The sequence below is a fragment of the Ahaetulla prasina genome, chromosome 1 (assembly GCF_028640845.1).
Source record: "Ahaetulla prasina isolate Xishuangbanna chromosome 1, ASM2864084v1, whole genome shotgun sequence".
Taxonomy (NCBI): domain Eukaryota; kingdom Metazoa; phylum Chordata; class Lepidosauria; order Squamata; family Colubridae; genus Ahaetulla; species Ahaetulla prasina.
In genome coordinates, this window is record NC_080539.1 from 49,875,734 (window position 1) to 49,889,182 (window position 13,449).

At 39.2% G+C, this 13,449-nt stretch overlaps 1 protein-coding gene and 1 long non-coding RNA gene across 6 annotated transcripts in view; one reads left to right on the forward strand and one right to left on the reverse strand.

Moving 5' to 3' along the window:
• LOC131189213 (uncharacterized) overlaps positions 1–13,449 on the forward strand; it is a 102,935-nt gene that overhangs the window by 42,630 nt on the left and 46,856 nt on the right. The window lies entirely within an intron of this gene.
• EPAS1 (endothelial PAS domain protein 1) overlaps positions 1–13,449 on the reverse strand; it is a 129,517-nt gene that overhangs the window by 3,325 nt on the left and 112,743 nt on the right. For all 5 annotated transcript variants that reach the window (XM_058165208.1, XM_058165210.1, XM_058165207.1 and 2 more), the window contains 7 exons: positions 6,432–6,579; positions 5,683–5,891; positions 4,969–5,156; positions 4,115–4,225; positions 2,655–3,142; positions 539–662; positions 308–431 (listed from right to left, as the gene is read on the reverse strand). In XM_058165208.1, coding sequence (XP_058021191.1) covers positions 308–431; positions 539–662; positions 2,655–3,142; positions 4,115–4,225; positions 4,969–5,156; positions 5,683–5,891; positions 6,432–6,579 — 1,392 coding nt within the window. The remainder of the gene's footprint in view (positions 1–307; positions 432–538; positions 663–2,654; positions 3,143–4,114; positions 4,226–4,968; positions 5,157–5,682; positions 5,892–6,431; positions 6,580–13,449) is intronic.

Consider the following 13,449-nt stretch of genomic DNA (forward strand, 5'->3'; position numbering starts at 1 on the left):
CAGCCACCAAACAGTGACCTATCCCACTATGTCTGTTTTCTTTTGGTCATATATGAACCCTGGTGGCCCAGTGGTTAGAATGCAGTATTTCAGGCTGACTCTGCATTCTACTGCCAGGAGTTCGATTCTGACCAGTCCACAGTTAACTCAGCTTCCATCTTTCTGAGATCAGTAAAATGAAGACCCAGATTGTTTACAGGCAATATGCTGACATTTGTAAACTGATCAGAGAGTGCTGTAAAGTACTGTGGGGCGGTATATACGTTTAAATGCTATTGCTATATTACCAATTTATAAAAATTCTTACCATTAAGGACACTTGTGCTGAGTGACTTCTTTTCTGAAAGCAATGCACAGTTTTCACTTCTGAGAATTTTCATTCTTTTCAACATTAAGTGGGTTGGATTAAGGCCGGATATGTCATCTTGTATCTATGGTAGGTAAGGTAAAACACGAAGACTCAAAGAATGAAACTTGTACAGCTTTATATTTAAAACCATGAAAGGCAAAATATAGTGATCAGTCATAATAAATTTACCCCATTCAGATGTTGAAACGTTTGGTCCTCATAATCTAACTGCCGCTTCAACTTCAGACTGTTGGCAAGAGCTATTCGGGCTGGATTTATATCTATGCCACGCTGCCCAAAACTTTCCAGTGATCTACCAAAACAAACCATTTTTTAAAATTAAATAGAAACAAGCTTTATTTTAATTTAGAGAAATGTGATGTGTTGGTCTGAGAAATCTTTTCTTTTTCTTGATATGTTCCTATATCAATGGTTGCAAAAATATTTTTACTAAGACAAAAGTGGCTAGTAGTTAAGAACAGTAATATGAGATTCATAATTGGCACAATGATAAACATTAACAAATGATAAACATTAATAAGGTGTGTCAATGTTAATAAAAATTGACACATTATTTCTGTAAAATGTCCTATCAGAAAGCTGAAATGGAAAGAACAGAGTGAGCTGTGCAAATTGATAATAGCATTTTATTTAACCATTGCTCAACAACTGTTTTCTGCAGTTAGTTTCTATTGCCTAAGTACTGTTGACTCTCTGGTGTGGGCAAATCACTAGCTTGCGCCACAGACATTCCCTCATTGATACCTGAAGTCAACATTAGCAGTTTGTTTATCTCTAAAGTTAATAAATTGTGCAAAGATAAATGGTGGTCTGGGAGTTGCTTGAAAACCCCCCCTCATGGATAAAGCCAATCATATGGATCCCTTCCCTATTGGCTATACCAACCATTTATTATTTTAATTATAATTTTATTTGTCAGATTTATATATTGTTCTTGGTCAGAAACTCAAGACAATATACATAAAATTTCTTTCCATTTTTTTTCTATAACAATATTGTGGAGGCTGGTTAAACTAAGAAAAAATGACCAGCCCAAAGTAACCCAGTACTATTGGTAATAAGTCTCCTCAGTCTTTCTCCAACTCCTTAACCACTATCGAGGATACTCAGTTTCCTTGTGTCTTGACTGCCTCATTCCAAAAGATGATAAGACACAGGTGGATTTGGAATTCTTGCCCTTTAATTTTCTCAGGTGCAACTGGAGCAGATTCCCGATACAGTTTATAGTCTGCAAGGTTCCTAGGAGGCACAGAGGGATGCTGGGAACAAGAATTACATTTTTTGTACTCCTCCCCTTCATTGTGGTATGCTGAGGGGAAAGGACTAAACATTTCAGATGGTTTGAAGATAGGAATGTATGCTAAGCTCCTCTCAACCCAAAAGAAGGCTTCAGATGGATGGGTGGATAAACACTTTGGGATAAAGCCTCATTTTCCCCCTCCCTACAATGACCTTGATACTCACACTAGATCAGGTGTCTCCAACCTTGGCAACTTTAAGCCTGGAGGACTTCAAAGCTGGCTGGGGAATTCTGGGAGTTGAAGTCCTCCAGGCTTAAAGTTGCCAAGGATGGAGATCCCTGCACTAGATTATCACCTAGCATAATTTCCAGGGAATGTACAGCCCTCATCCTTCTTTGAAAGTACGTGGGTTTGTTAAAAGATAGTTAAATGCTTGGTGCAGCTTGTGACTTTCAGGGAAATTTCAAAATAGAAATAAAATTGATTAAAAACTGTGGATCACTCAGATCTCCACCCAGAGAGTCAAACAAGTTTTTCCCTTTTCTATTTTGGATGAAAGGATGACTCTAATGAAAGAAGTGGAATCCTAGCTCAGCTGCAGTGATTAGAAAAAGAGTTGTACACATACACTGTGCAAAGACTCTCACAGTATGTGAGCATTTTTTTAAGGTGTTTTTTTTTAATGAAGAGATATGATTATGTGCCAGGAAGTCATTTCAACTCCTAGCACATATAATCTCTTTAATTGTAGCTCTGATAACTTCTTTAAAAATAGGCATACAAAACCTTTCTCTGACCCTTTGACAAATGGTTTTGCTGGGAACTTTCTATTTTTATATGATAACAAGCTTTGCTCTGATGTTTCTGTTTTATCGTTAACACATATTGTGTTTTTCATTTCTTCTTTTTGATTCAACCACTCGCCTCCACAAGCATGAATGCACAGTGTGTGGAAAATGAAAAATCTAGCTATCATTTTGTGTATTTAAAATTTATTATTATCTTATTTATTATCTTCAAAATCCTTTTCGGTGTTGAATTACCTTTTCCTATCTGTGCTTATGCTGGGCAAATGCAGTGATGGAGAGTCTGATGCAGAACTTGTTAGAGACTCATGGCTGATTCCTCTCCATTTTGTTGGCACATACTGTAATGGTGGGTCAGGTGGCCACTGTGTATTTGGTCTCCCACCCATTGAAGACAGTGGAGTGTTGGCCTGTGCATAGTAGGGCAGCAAGAATGAAGATGATTGACTCCCATGGTTGAAGAATGCCAGTGGCAGAGTCCCTTGGCCTGGTGGCATGCTTTTGTCAGATCCTGGCTGGCAATATTTCTCTGTCAGGAAGTCGCTTTGGGAAGAGGGAGCAAGTGGTTGGAAGAGACTGTTCATATTACTTAAGCTGTGCTGGGGAAGCTGGACACTTTCACACAGAGGACGCTCCTCTTGACAGATAGGGCTCAGCTGGAAATCTTCTCCATCCATGGGAATATAAGGAGCCAAAGTTTCAAGATCCAATTCATTGAAGTCACTCTGTCCAATGAAAATTAAAAGGGATGGGGTGGTAAAGAAAAACAAATTTACAATTTAAAAGTAGAAAACTAGAATCCCTCTCTTCTCTCATGTCCCAGAACAATGTCTAAGGCACAACATGCCTTACTACATATAGGATATGGCTTTGCAATTTCCTAATTTCCCAAATTTAAACCAAATTCTCCAGGCATCTAGATGTTTTAGACTACAATACAATGACCGAGTATGATGGATGTTGTGTATGTCGGATATGTTATATAAAGTTATATATGTTATATAAAGAGCCCTAGCCTCACATTGCCAGGTTGAAAAGCCCAGTCTAGGGAAATGGAGATTATTTTTCCATTATATCTCTCCCATTAATGCAGAACCCTGCACTATTTATTTATTTATTTATTTAATTTTGTCATAACAATATACACAAGCATCACACAAAAAGATTATATAATATATAAATGGGGAGAAACAAGGAAGTATATATATACAGGAAAAGAACAATAGGACAGGAACGGTAGGCACGTTTGTGCTCTTATGCACGCCCCTTAAAGTCCTCTTAGGAATGGGGTGAGGTCAACAGTGGATAGATTTTGGTTAAAGCTTTTGGGGTTATGAGAAGAGACCACAGAGTCAGGTAATGCATTCCAAGCACAGATAATTCTGTTACAGAAGTCATATTTTCGGCAATCCAAATTGGAGCGGTTGACATTAAGTTTAAATCTATTGGTAGCTCTTGTATTATTGCAGTTGAACCTGAAGTAGTCTTTAACAGGAAGGACATTACAATAGATGATTCTATGAGCTAAACCCAGGTCCTGTCGGAGGCGACGGAGTTCCAAGTTTTCACTATAACTGCTTCCCATTTTAATGAATAAGAGCAGTAGCCACTGACTCTTAACTCTGCATAGAAGGAACTGAAACAATATGCTCTTCTGAGTTTTGGTTTGATGCTAATTTAGTCATGGTTTCTCTTACCTGTGAGCTGCATTGATTCTTGGCATCTGTGTCCATGGCAAAAAGCTTCTCAATCATCTCTATCTTCAGGTCTTCATCTAAAGAAGTGTAATAATCTCCTGGGCTACTTGGCTGTAGGATGAAAGGAGAAAACAGACTATCAGCAAGTACACAAATGGCTGTAATGCAGTTAGCTGCATAGAACGAAACGTCAGAAAGAAAAGACGTGGCCAACTGTCCTGATATTCCCATTTTTTAGTGCTTGAGATGCAAAGCTGTGTCACATTCAAAATATGATGAAAAAATGATGATAGAAACAGAGAACACTGAATTGTGCTTCTTTTTCTCCTGCTGATTCAGGGATCAGGGCTGATTTAGCCAAAACTCCACTGAGTGAGAGAATTTTAAACTGGGTCCCACTGCTTTTTGGCCCTAAAGGTTGATATATAATCAGATGAGATAATAGGAAATTTGCATTTCTGTATGGGAGCACTTCTTTCCCGATCTTGCCTTTGCATTTACTGGTGACTTTCCATATTAACCTCTTAAGGTCTGGAAATGACTGCTCCCCTTCTAAGCTACCGGTGTGTGTGTGTGTGTGTGTGTGTGTGTGTTAGTTACTAATACATTCTCTGAAAATGTTATTTCTTTTCTCTGATTTTTATGTTCTGAATGAAGTAGGATTATACCAAACTAATCTCACCCACCATTAGCTTTTGATATTGGTTTTGGGTTCAGTGGATAAAGGCAACTGGAAGTAATTCCATTTTATAAAACTATTTCTACTATAATTCCAGTTAGTGCTGGTGAAAAAAAACACCCCACACTTCAAAGCTGGCAATGTTGCCAGATTTCAATGCAAAGTTCTTTCTTACGGTGGAACAGCTGCTGTTGCTGCTTGCACTGGGGGTACTGCTGCCAGGTGCCGCTTGAGGCAAGGTAAATGATGGCACGGTCAGCTTTTCACTCTGGGATGCCTGGTTCTTCCCTTCTGGAACCCACTGAGTGTTTGGAGTCATCACAGCTTTGTTGTAGATAGGAATTTCCTCAAACTTTTGCGTTCCTGAAATTGAGGCAAGCAAGGTCAGCTCATCCTTGGTACTAGCAATCCTGCTACTTTTTTAAGAAAAGGAAAACAAATTGGGAAATATATTCAGATGGGAAAGCTTACCTTATTCCCCAAATAGCGGATAGCTAAATTTTAATTTAGTGGAAGATATTACGCCTCATTCAATGGTCACTAATGCTTCTTTTATAAGTTTGAAGTCACTGATATGCCAATTAATGATTTTCTTTAATCAATCAATCAATTAATACCAGTCAGTCAATTAATCATACTTCCACTTTGCCACAATCGAAATAACTCTTGGCTGTTTGTACTCTAATCAAGAATTAAAATATCCACAGTTAGAGTAATAATCAGTATGAAACAACAATAATTATCCATCCATCCATCCATCCATCCATCCTCTATCATCTATCATTGTGTTTATCTGATACTTTGTACAATCTACTAGCTCTCTTGTGGTTAACTACTATACAAACATATGATGATTTTCACAACTTTTTCTTCCCAAAATATTACTAACCAAAGTCAAGAGAAATAATTGCATCGCCTGGTGTTGGTGCCAACTGAGCAAGTTCTTCTGGTTCTTCCTTCAGCTTGGTGAATAAGAAGTCACTCTTATCAGCCACTGGAATTCCATGGTCATATATAGAATTCATGGCCATCATATGAGGCTTAAAAAGTGATTCTGTCTGATCCATGGAAAATACAATGTCGTTGTTCTCTATTTCACTAACAAGATAAAGTGTTAGATATGTTGTATTATGGAAGACAGTATTCATGTAAATACAAAGGATAACAATAAGAGAGTTAACCAAAGAACTGTGGACAACTAGATATTGTTGACTTACAACTATCTCTGGTCCTGGGATTCTCCAACAGAATCTGCAGGGCCACAGTTTCCCCACTCCATACTTGCCCTGTTATTTGAGGGATTTGCATCTAGCTTCATAAAAAGTGTCTAGGGAGATTTCCAGTTGTCCAGGTAATGGCTATCTCTAATATGCTTTCTCAAAAGGCAACAGGGCTTTGTTGTTTTTTTTTCTTGAAGAAGACATTACACTTCTCATCCAAGAAACTTCTTTCAGGTCAGGTCAGTTCCCACCATTCAGTAAGAACTGAAGAAGCTTCTTGGATGAGAAGTGAAACATCTTCCTCAAGGAAAAAGCATCTTTGAGACCTCCTACAGAAACATGCAAAACTGCTCAGATTATATTACTTCTTCAACAGTTCTCATTTAGCTAGCATTCTTTGGGATTTTAGCTGCCTTACCTTAGAACATAGTTAACACAAATTATGCACTGAGGCTGCAAGTTCCGAGTATTGTAGATGACTGTTCCTTGGGTCTCAAGCCACACATAGCCACCATGCTTGGCAAGCATGCGATACTGTGCTGTAATCACTTGACCTTTTCCACATACTGGAGAAAGAGAAGAAAGGGAAACGTGTAAAGAAGAGAAATTGCATTTCAATATCATTTTCTAGAATTATGGCACCTTGCTAAAATCATCAGAAATTTGTGGCACCACAGATCTGTTAAAGTATTAATTCACTTGTAACAAAGTAAGGAGCAGCAAGACAGTGTAAGGCCCACTTCAGTTCTCAACTCTTGCAAGCTTCCAATTGATCTTCCTTTTTTAATGGTCCATCTTCTAAGAGAGGAGAAAACTCTGATGAGAGAAATCTGCCATCTCCATTATTCCCATTGGCATTTCTATTTCTATCTGGCAGAAGTCAAGTCTTTGATGGATTTTGGTACTTTAGTATGACCTCTGTGGCAGTTTCCCAGGGATCACAGATTTCATCTGATTCCCTCCTTGAGATTAGAGGCAGTTTCCAGCATTGGATTCCCTGGGTTGTCATTTTCCCCAGCTTTGAAGCTGGCTTAATTCTGATTTAGATGAGAATTTAGGCACTTATTGGACCAGTAGAAATATAATGTGTTTACCATAGTTACAACCAATGATAGGCTATGCAAACCTCAAAAGAACAACAACAAAGGCAAGAAGAACAATGATTATTGCTTGATGGGTTTGTAAATAATATTGATTTATTATTTTTATTATAATAAGCCACGGTGGCGCAATGGTTACAGTGCAGTACTGCAGGCTACTTCTGCTGATCCCCAGCTGTTAGCAGTTTGGCAGATCGAATCTCACCAGGCTCAAGGTTGACTCAGCCTTCCATCCTTCCGAGGCCAGATTGTTGGGAGCAATATGCTGACTCTGTAAACCGCTTAGAGAGGGCTGTAAAGCACTAAGAAGTGGTATATAAGTCTAAGTGCTATTGCTATTACTATTATGAATAGTTTTGTGTTCATTCTAAATCATATTGGGAACTATTATAACAAGCAAATCTTGTTGAAATCTGATATATAAAATAACCAAGCAAACAAATTTTGCTTCGAGGAAGGACAAAAGTCCTGCCCCACAGAAATACCTCCCTCCCATCTTGACATTATAAAGACTCCAAAATTCTTGCATGATTTAAATCCCAGCTTTCAAAATACTTCACACAATTTTGCAAATGGAAAGTCTGAGAGGCTCTAATTCTGGGACTTGCTTCTGAGTAGATATTCATCAAATTTTATTATTATAATTCATACCAATGTGGCGTTATGATGGAGATTCTAGGACTAGAACCAGCAAAACCCAGGTTCAGGTCTGCCCTTAGCTGGATATTTATGGGCCAATCTCTCAGCTCAGCCTACTTACAGTGTTTTTGTTGTGGTAAAAATGCAAGTATAGAGTAGTATGTAACCCATCTTTAACTCCCTTTTAGTGTAAATAGATGTTACTAGGGAACTGCTTAATAAACAGGACTATTATAGAAACAATAGCCTGGGACTTTTCTGAGATAGCTATAGAACCCTTTTAAGGTGAACAAATAGCCATGCTAAATCCTTTGTTTATGTATAATCTACAAAGTGCTCCTCTAATGTTTTTATTGCATCCTTTTATTGGTGAAGTTCTGCATTCAGAATTATCTTGCTCTTAAAGAGATTATATTTTGATTATTAGATTAGTGAGGTGCATAAACCAAAAAGAAATATCAAAGATTTTGTCTGAAAACCATTTAAGCAAATGGCTTCTGTATGTCTGTGAAACATTATTACATGGGATTCTTAATAGAGAACTCATTAAGGCATCATCAGGTGATGTGCCTGTTACATTACTCAGAGGAGTTTTAGTGCTTTCATCTTTAAAAGAAAACAAGTCACACCATGTTCTGATACAACAAGTTGCTGTTACAGATGTGTCAGTGGAGAATGATATCTAATGGTAGATAAATAATTCTTTCATTTTGGGCCAACTGAAGGATCATTGCTAGCTGATCACTATCAAAAAGGAAACAAATCACTGAACAGTTTTCTATACGATCTGCACATGCTACTAGCCACCTTTAATAAATTGGGTGTTAGCAACAAATTGGCCTTCCATTGCTCTCTTGCAATTTCTATAATCTATAAACAAGCTAAAAATATACTGCTACTGTGTTTTCCCGAAAATAAGACCCTGTCTTATATTTTTTTTCAGCCCTGAAATAAGCGCTTGGCCTTATTGCCATGCACTCAAAAGCCCGATTGGGCTTATTATCAGGGGATGTCTTATTTTGGAGAAAACAGGGTATTAATTTGCAGTTAGTAGTGATCTCTGAAATGGGGTGAGGAGACTCTTGTAAAACAGGACTGAGAACACCTTTAACTGATGTTAAAAAGGCTGAAAAGTTTGCAATTCTCTTCAATAATTCATTTTAGATTACAGTTAAATGCAGACTTCATGTTTTTAATACAAGCTCTTTCCCCCTCCCCTATGCCTTTTGATTAGTTTACAGTCTTGTTTGGAGTTTTGATAACTGGAAATCTTGCACATTGTGAGTTGGCTTATTAAAAATACTGCCCTAACATACTGAATTTAGAATGCTATTTCCCGCCCCTCCTCTGATTCAAGTTTTCACAATGAACTGTAGTCAAAAATAGACGAATTTCTGGAAGGAATCTAGTCTGTGATGCTATTGTTAAATTCAAAAGTGGTTACCATAAACCAGGAAGCAGGAACATGCATTAGATTAAACCGTATCCTAAATCAAGCTGATTGGAAAGATACAATGCTAAATCAAAGCTGGGTTCCTTCACAACAATTCAGAGCACACTGCATTATCACTTTGTCCTGTGTCTATGATTTGGACTATTTGCACGGCACACGATGTACTACCAAACCAATACTCCTGATGCTCTTTCTCTTTCAATATTCCAATTTTTCCAAGACTACTCTCATGATAGTTTTCTATTCTGTAACAATTGTTTTGGAACATCCCCCCCCTCACCTTCTTCTTTTTCAGATTAAGGAATGTAATTTTATAGTTTTTTAAAAAGCAGATATTTTTCATCTGCATAAATTTGAATGTTTACATTTTTATACAGCTATGCAGGTGAACATGCAGTTAAGGGACATTAAACTGCAAGTTCACGGCTCCAATTACAGCATGATCTCCTACTTCCTTACTCGCTAAACTATAGAGCAGTTTGTGGCTTACTTCCACCCAGATGTTATTTCTAGACCATATCCCTTCACAGTTGCACATTCATGCACACAGTAGTCCTCAACTTACAACTACAATTGGGATTGGAATTTTGATTGCTAAGAAATGTGCTAGTACAGGGGTCCCCAACCTTGGCAACTTTAAGACTTGTAGACTTCAGCTCCCAGAATTCCAGGAATTCTGGGAATTGAAGTCCACAAGTCTTAAAGTTGCTAAGGTTGGAGACCCCTGCACTAGTAAGCAAGTCATCACAAAAACCGATTTTGTGACCAATTTTATTGCAGTCATTAAGTGAATCATGTAACTGTTAAGTAAATCATGTGATCGTTAAACGACTCTTGGATTGCAGTGAATGTGATTGCAAAATGCTGCAACTGTCAAAAATGGGAGCCAGTTGCCAAGTGCCCAATTAAGATCACGTGATTGTAGGTGGTGGTGTGACAGACATAAATTTGAGGACAGATCATAAGTGACTTTTTCTCAGGCCATTGTAACCTTGTTAAATAAATAGTGAAGTGAAGGGCTGGCTGTACCTTATTGAATATAATTTCCTAACTTAAAAGACTACAGTTGTTTTAAATGGCAAAAATACATATAAGCCTAGATTTTTTTTAAAAAAACAAAAGGCTGGCAACCAAAATGAATCATAAAGTTCATTAGGAACAGGACAAACTGAAGATTGAAATTAAAATTAGTAATAATATTAATACCGTCTGGATGATTCTATAGCATACTATGAGTACATATAAGAGAAAAGATTGTCTCTCACATATCACATATTCAACAAAATGTAAATTTATTTATTATTAATTTATTTTCTCTCTGCCATGATTATGTTTATAAAGAACTCAAGGCGGCAAACACATATACCATTCCATCCTCCTCCTATTTTTCCCACAACAACACTCCTGTGAGGTGGGGCTGGACTGAGAGAAAGGGACTAGTCAAAGTTACATGCCTAAAGTGGGACTAGAACTCATTGTTTCCTAGTGTCTAGCCTGGTGCCAAATTAAATCAATTAATTAATTTTTATCCCATCTTTATTATTTTTATTAATAACTCCAGTGAACATATCCAATACTATCTTAGACTTGCATTTGATAACTCCAAATAAAATTTTGAAAGTTTGAAATGGGGTCTTGACTCACTTTTTTAAAATTATTATTCTTGGTCATTAAAAAAGTTGTATTTTTTTATATACAAAACAAACAAAATGTGTTGTATTCTCCAGTAAAAATAGCAATGCTAGGACATTGTACAAACACTTTTGAAACAAGAATTGGCACTTAATTGTTTATGCTTGCCTATAACAGGAGTTATATTTGAAATGTATGAAATATCATGGGCATTCCCCTAAAAAGGCTGCCATGAAGTTTATTTATTTATTTATTTATTTTATTAAATTTTTATACCGCCCTTCTCCCGAAGGACTCAGGGCGGTGTACAGCCAAAATAAAATACAGGATATATACAATTAAAAAGAATTTAAAATAAAACTATTACTAAACGGCTGATGATTAAAATAGATTTAAAAATTTAAAACATTAATAAAACCCCAATTTAAAATCAACTATTTATGCCAGTCCTGCTTGAATAAATAAATATGTTTTTAGCTCACGACGAAAGGTCCGAAGATCAGGCACTTGACGTAGGCCAGGGGGGAGTTCATTCCAGAGCGTCGATGCTCCCACAGAGAAGGCCCTACTCCTGGGGGCCGCCAGCCGACATTGTTTGGCGGACGGCACCTTGAGAAGGCCCTCTCTGTGAGAGCGTACGGGTCGGTGGGAGGCATATGGTAACAGCAGGCAGTCTCGTAAGTACCCGGGTCCTAAGCTATGGAGCGCTTTAAAGGTGGTAACCAAAATCTTGAAGCGCACCCGAAAGACTACAGGAAGCCAGTGCAGACTACGGAGCAGTGGTGTTACGTGGGAGCCACGAGCGGCTCCCATTACTACTCGCGCAGCTGCATTCTGGACTAACTGCAGCCTCCGGGTGCACCTCAAGGGCAGCCCCATGTAGAGAGCATTGCAATAATCCAGCCGAGACGTAACCAGAGCGTGAGTGACTGTGCATAAGGCATCCCGGTCAAGGAAGGGACGCAACTGGCGGACCAAGCGAACTTGGTAAAAGGCCCTCCTGGAGACGGCCGCCAGATGTTCATCAAAGGACAGCCGACCATCCATGCCCAAGTTGCGAACCACCTCCTTTGGGGCCACTAACTCGCCCCCAACAGTCAGCTGCAGATGCAGCTGACTGTACTGGGGTGCCGGCATCCACAGCCACTCCGTCTTGGAGGGATTGAGCTTGAGTCTGTTTCTCCCCATCCAGACCCGTACAGCCTCCAGGCACCGGGACAGCACTTCGACCGCTTCATTGGGGTGGTCCGGGGTGGAAAAGTACAGCTGAGTATCATCAGCGTACAGATGATAACTCACCCCGAAACCACTGATGACCTCACCCAGCGGCTTCATATAGATGTTGAACAGGGTAGGCGAGAGAATCGACCCCTGAGGTACTCCACAAGTGAGGCACCTCGAGGACGACCTCTGCCCCCCTGTCAACACGGTCTGTGACCGGTCGGAGAGATAGGAGGAGAACCACCGATAAACGGTGCCTCCCACTCCCAATCCCTCCAACCGGCGCAGCAGGATACCATGGTCGATGGTATCAAAAGCCGCTGAGAGATCTAATAGGACCAAGGCAGAGGAACAACCCCTGTCCCTGGCCCTCCAGAGGTCATCCACCAACGCGACCAAAGCCGTCTCCGTGCTGTAACCGGGTCGGAAGCCGGACTGGAACGGGTCTAGATAGACAGCTTCCTCCAGGTGCCGGGGAAGCTGCCATGCAACCACACTCTCTACAACCTTCGCTAAAAAGCGAAGGTTGGAGACTGGACGGTAGTTTCCCAAAATAGCTGGGTCCAGGGAAGTTTCTGACCAGTCACAAAGCACCCGATTTAAGCAAACCAGTAAGACCACAAAACCCCTTCCCCCATGAATGTATGTTAAAACCTAGTTTTCAGTACATAATCTTTTCCTCTACTTAATTTAATGCTTGTTCTTAGGGGGAAAAAGCCATTGGAAAATTGAGACACCATTCTGCAACGACAATGTATAGGCAACTACAATTAGCATCTATTTTTAGATATTATGTTACAAGCTACAGTAAGAAACAATATGAAAGGAACTAAGAGAGAAGACGACGGACAGAAATAAAAATAGAACAAACTGCAATCCTGCTTTCATTTATCTGTGGGTTAATAAATCTTGATGAGAATGACTTCTGAGTCATACTGACTTCTGAGACATACATAGGATTGTGCAGTTAATGTTTTGTTGTTCTAAATATACAAGCATTAAGAAAGGAAAGCTGTAAGAGTTTATACAGTGTGGCTGCATGAGTCACTACAGACTTCTAAAACATGGCCATCCATAGGTTGGCCTTCTGTGCCTTGTGCAGCTCTCTGAACCTTGGAAAATAGACATCTTTTAAAGGGTCTCTAATATTTCTGCATCAAAGCACTATTTTTATTAGTAGTAGTAGCATATGATGTTATTGCATTAGCCAGAAAACCACAATGCTATTACAAAGTAGTAGTTTGGTTGACCATTTACCAGCTCCATTGTAGGACATGCTCACGCGGTTCCCAAGGTGCGCCACAGGAGGGCAAGCTGGCTTTGCATCAGAGAGAAAGATGAGCAGCTCTCCTGCAGCATTATCGAAGGTCCCCTCCCTTCTCCAGGCCTGT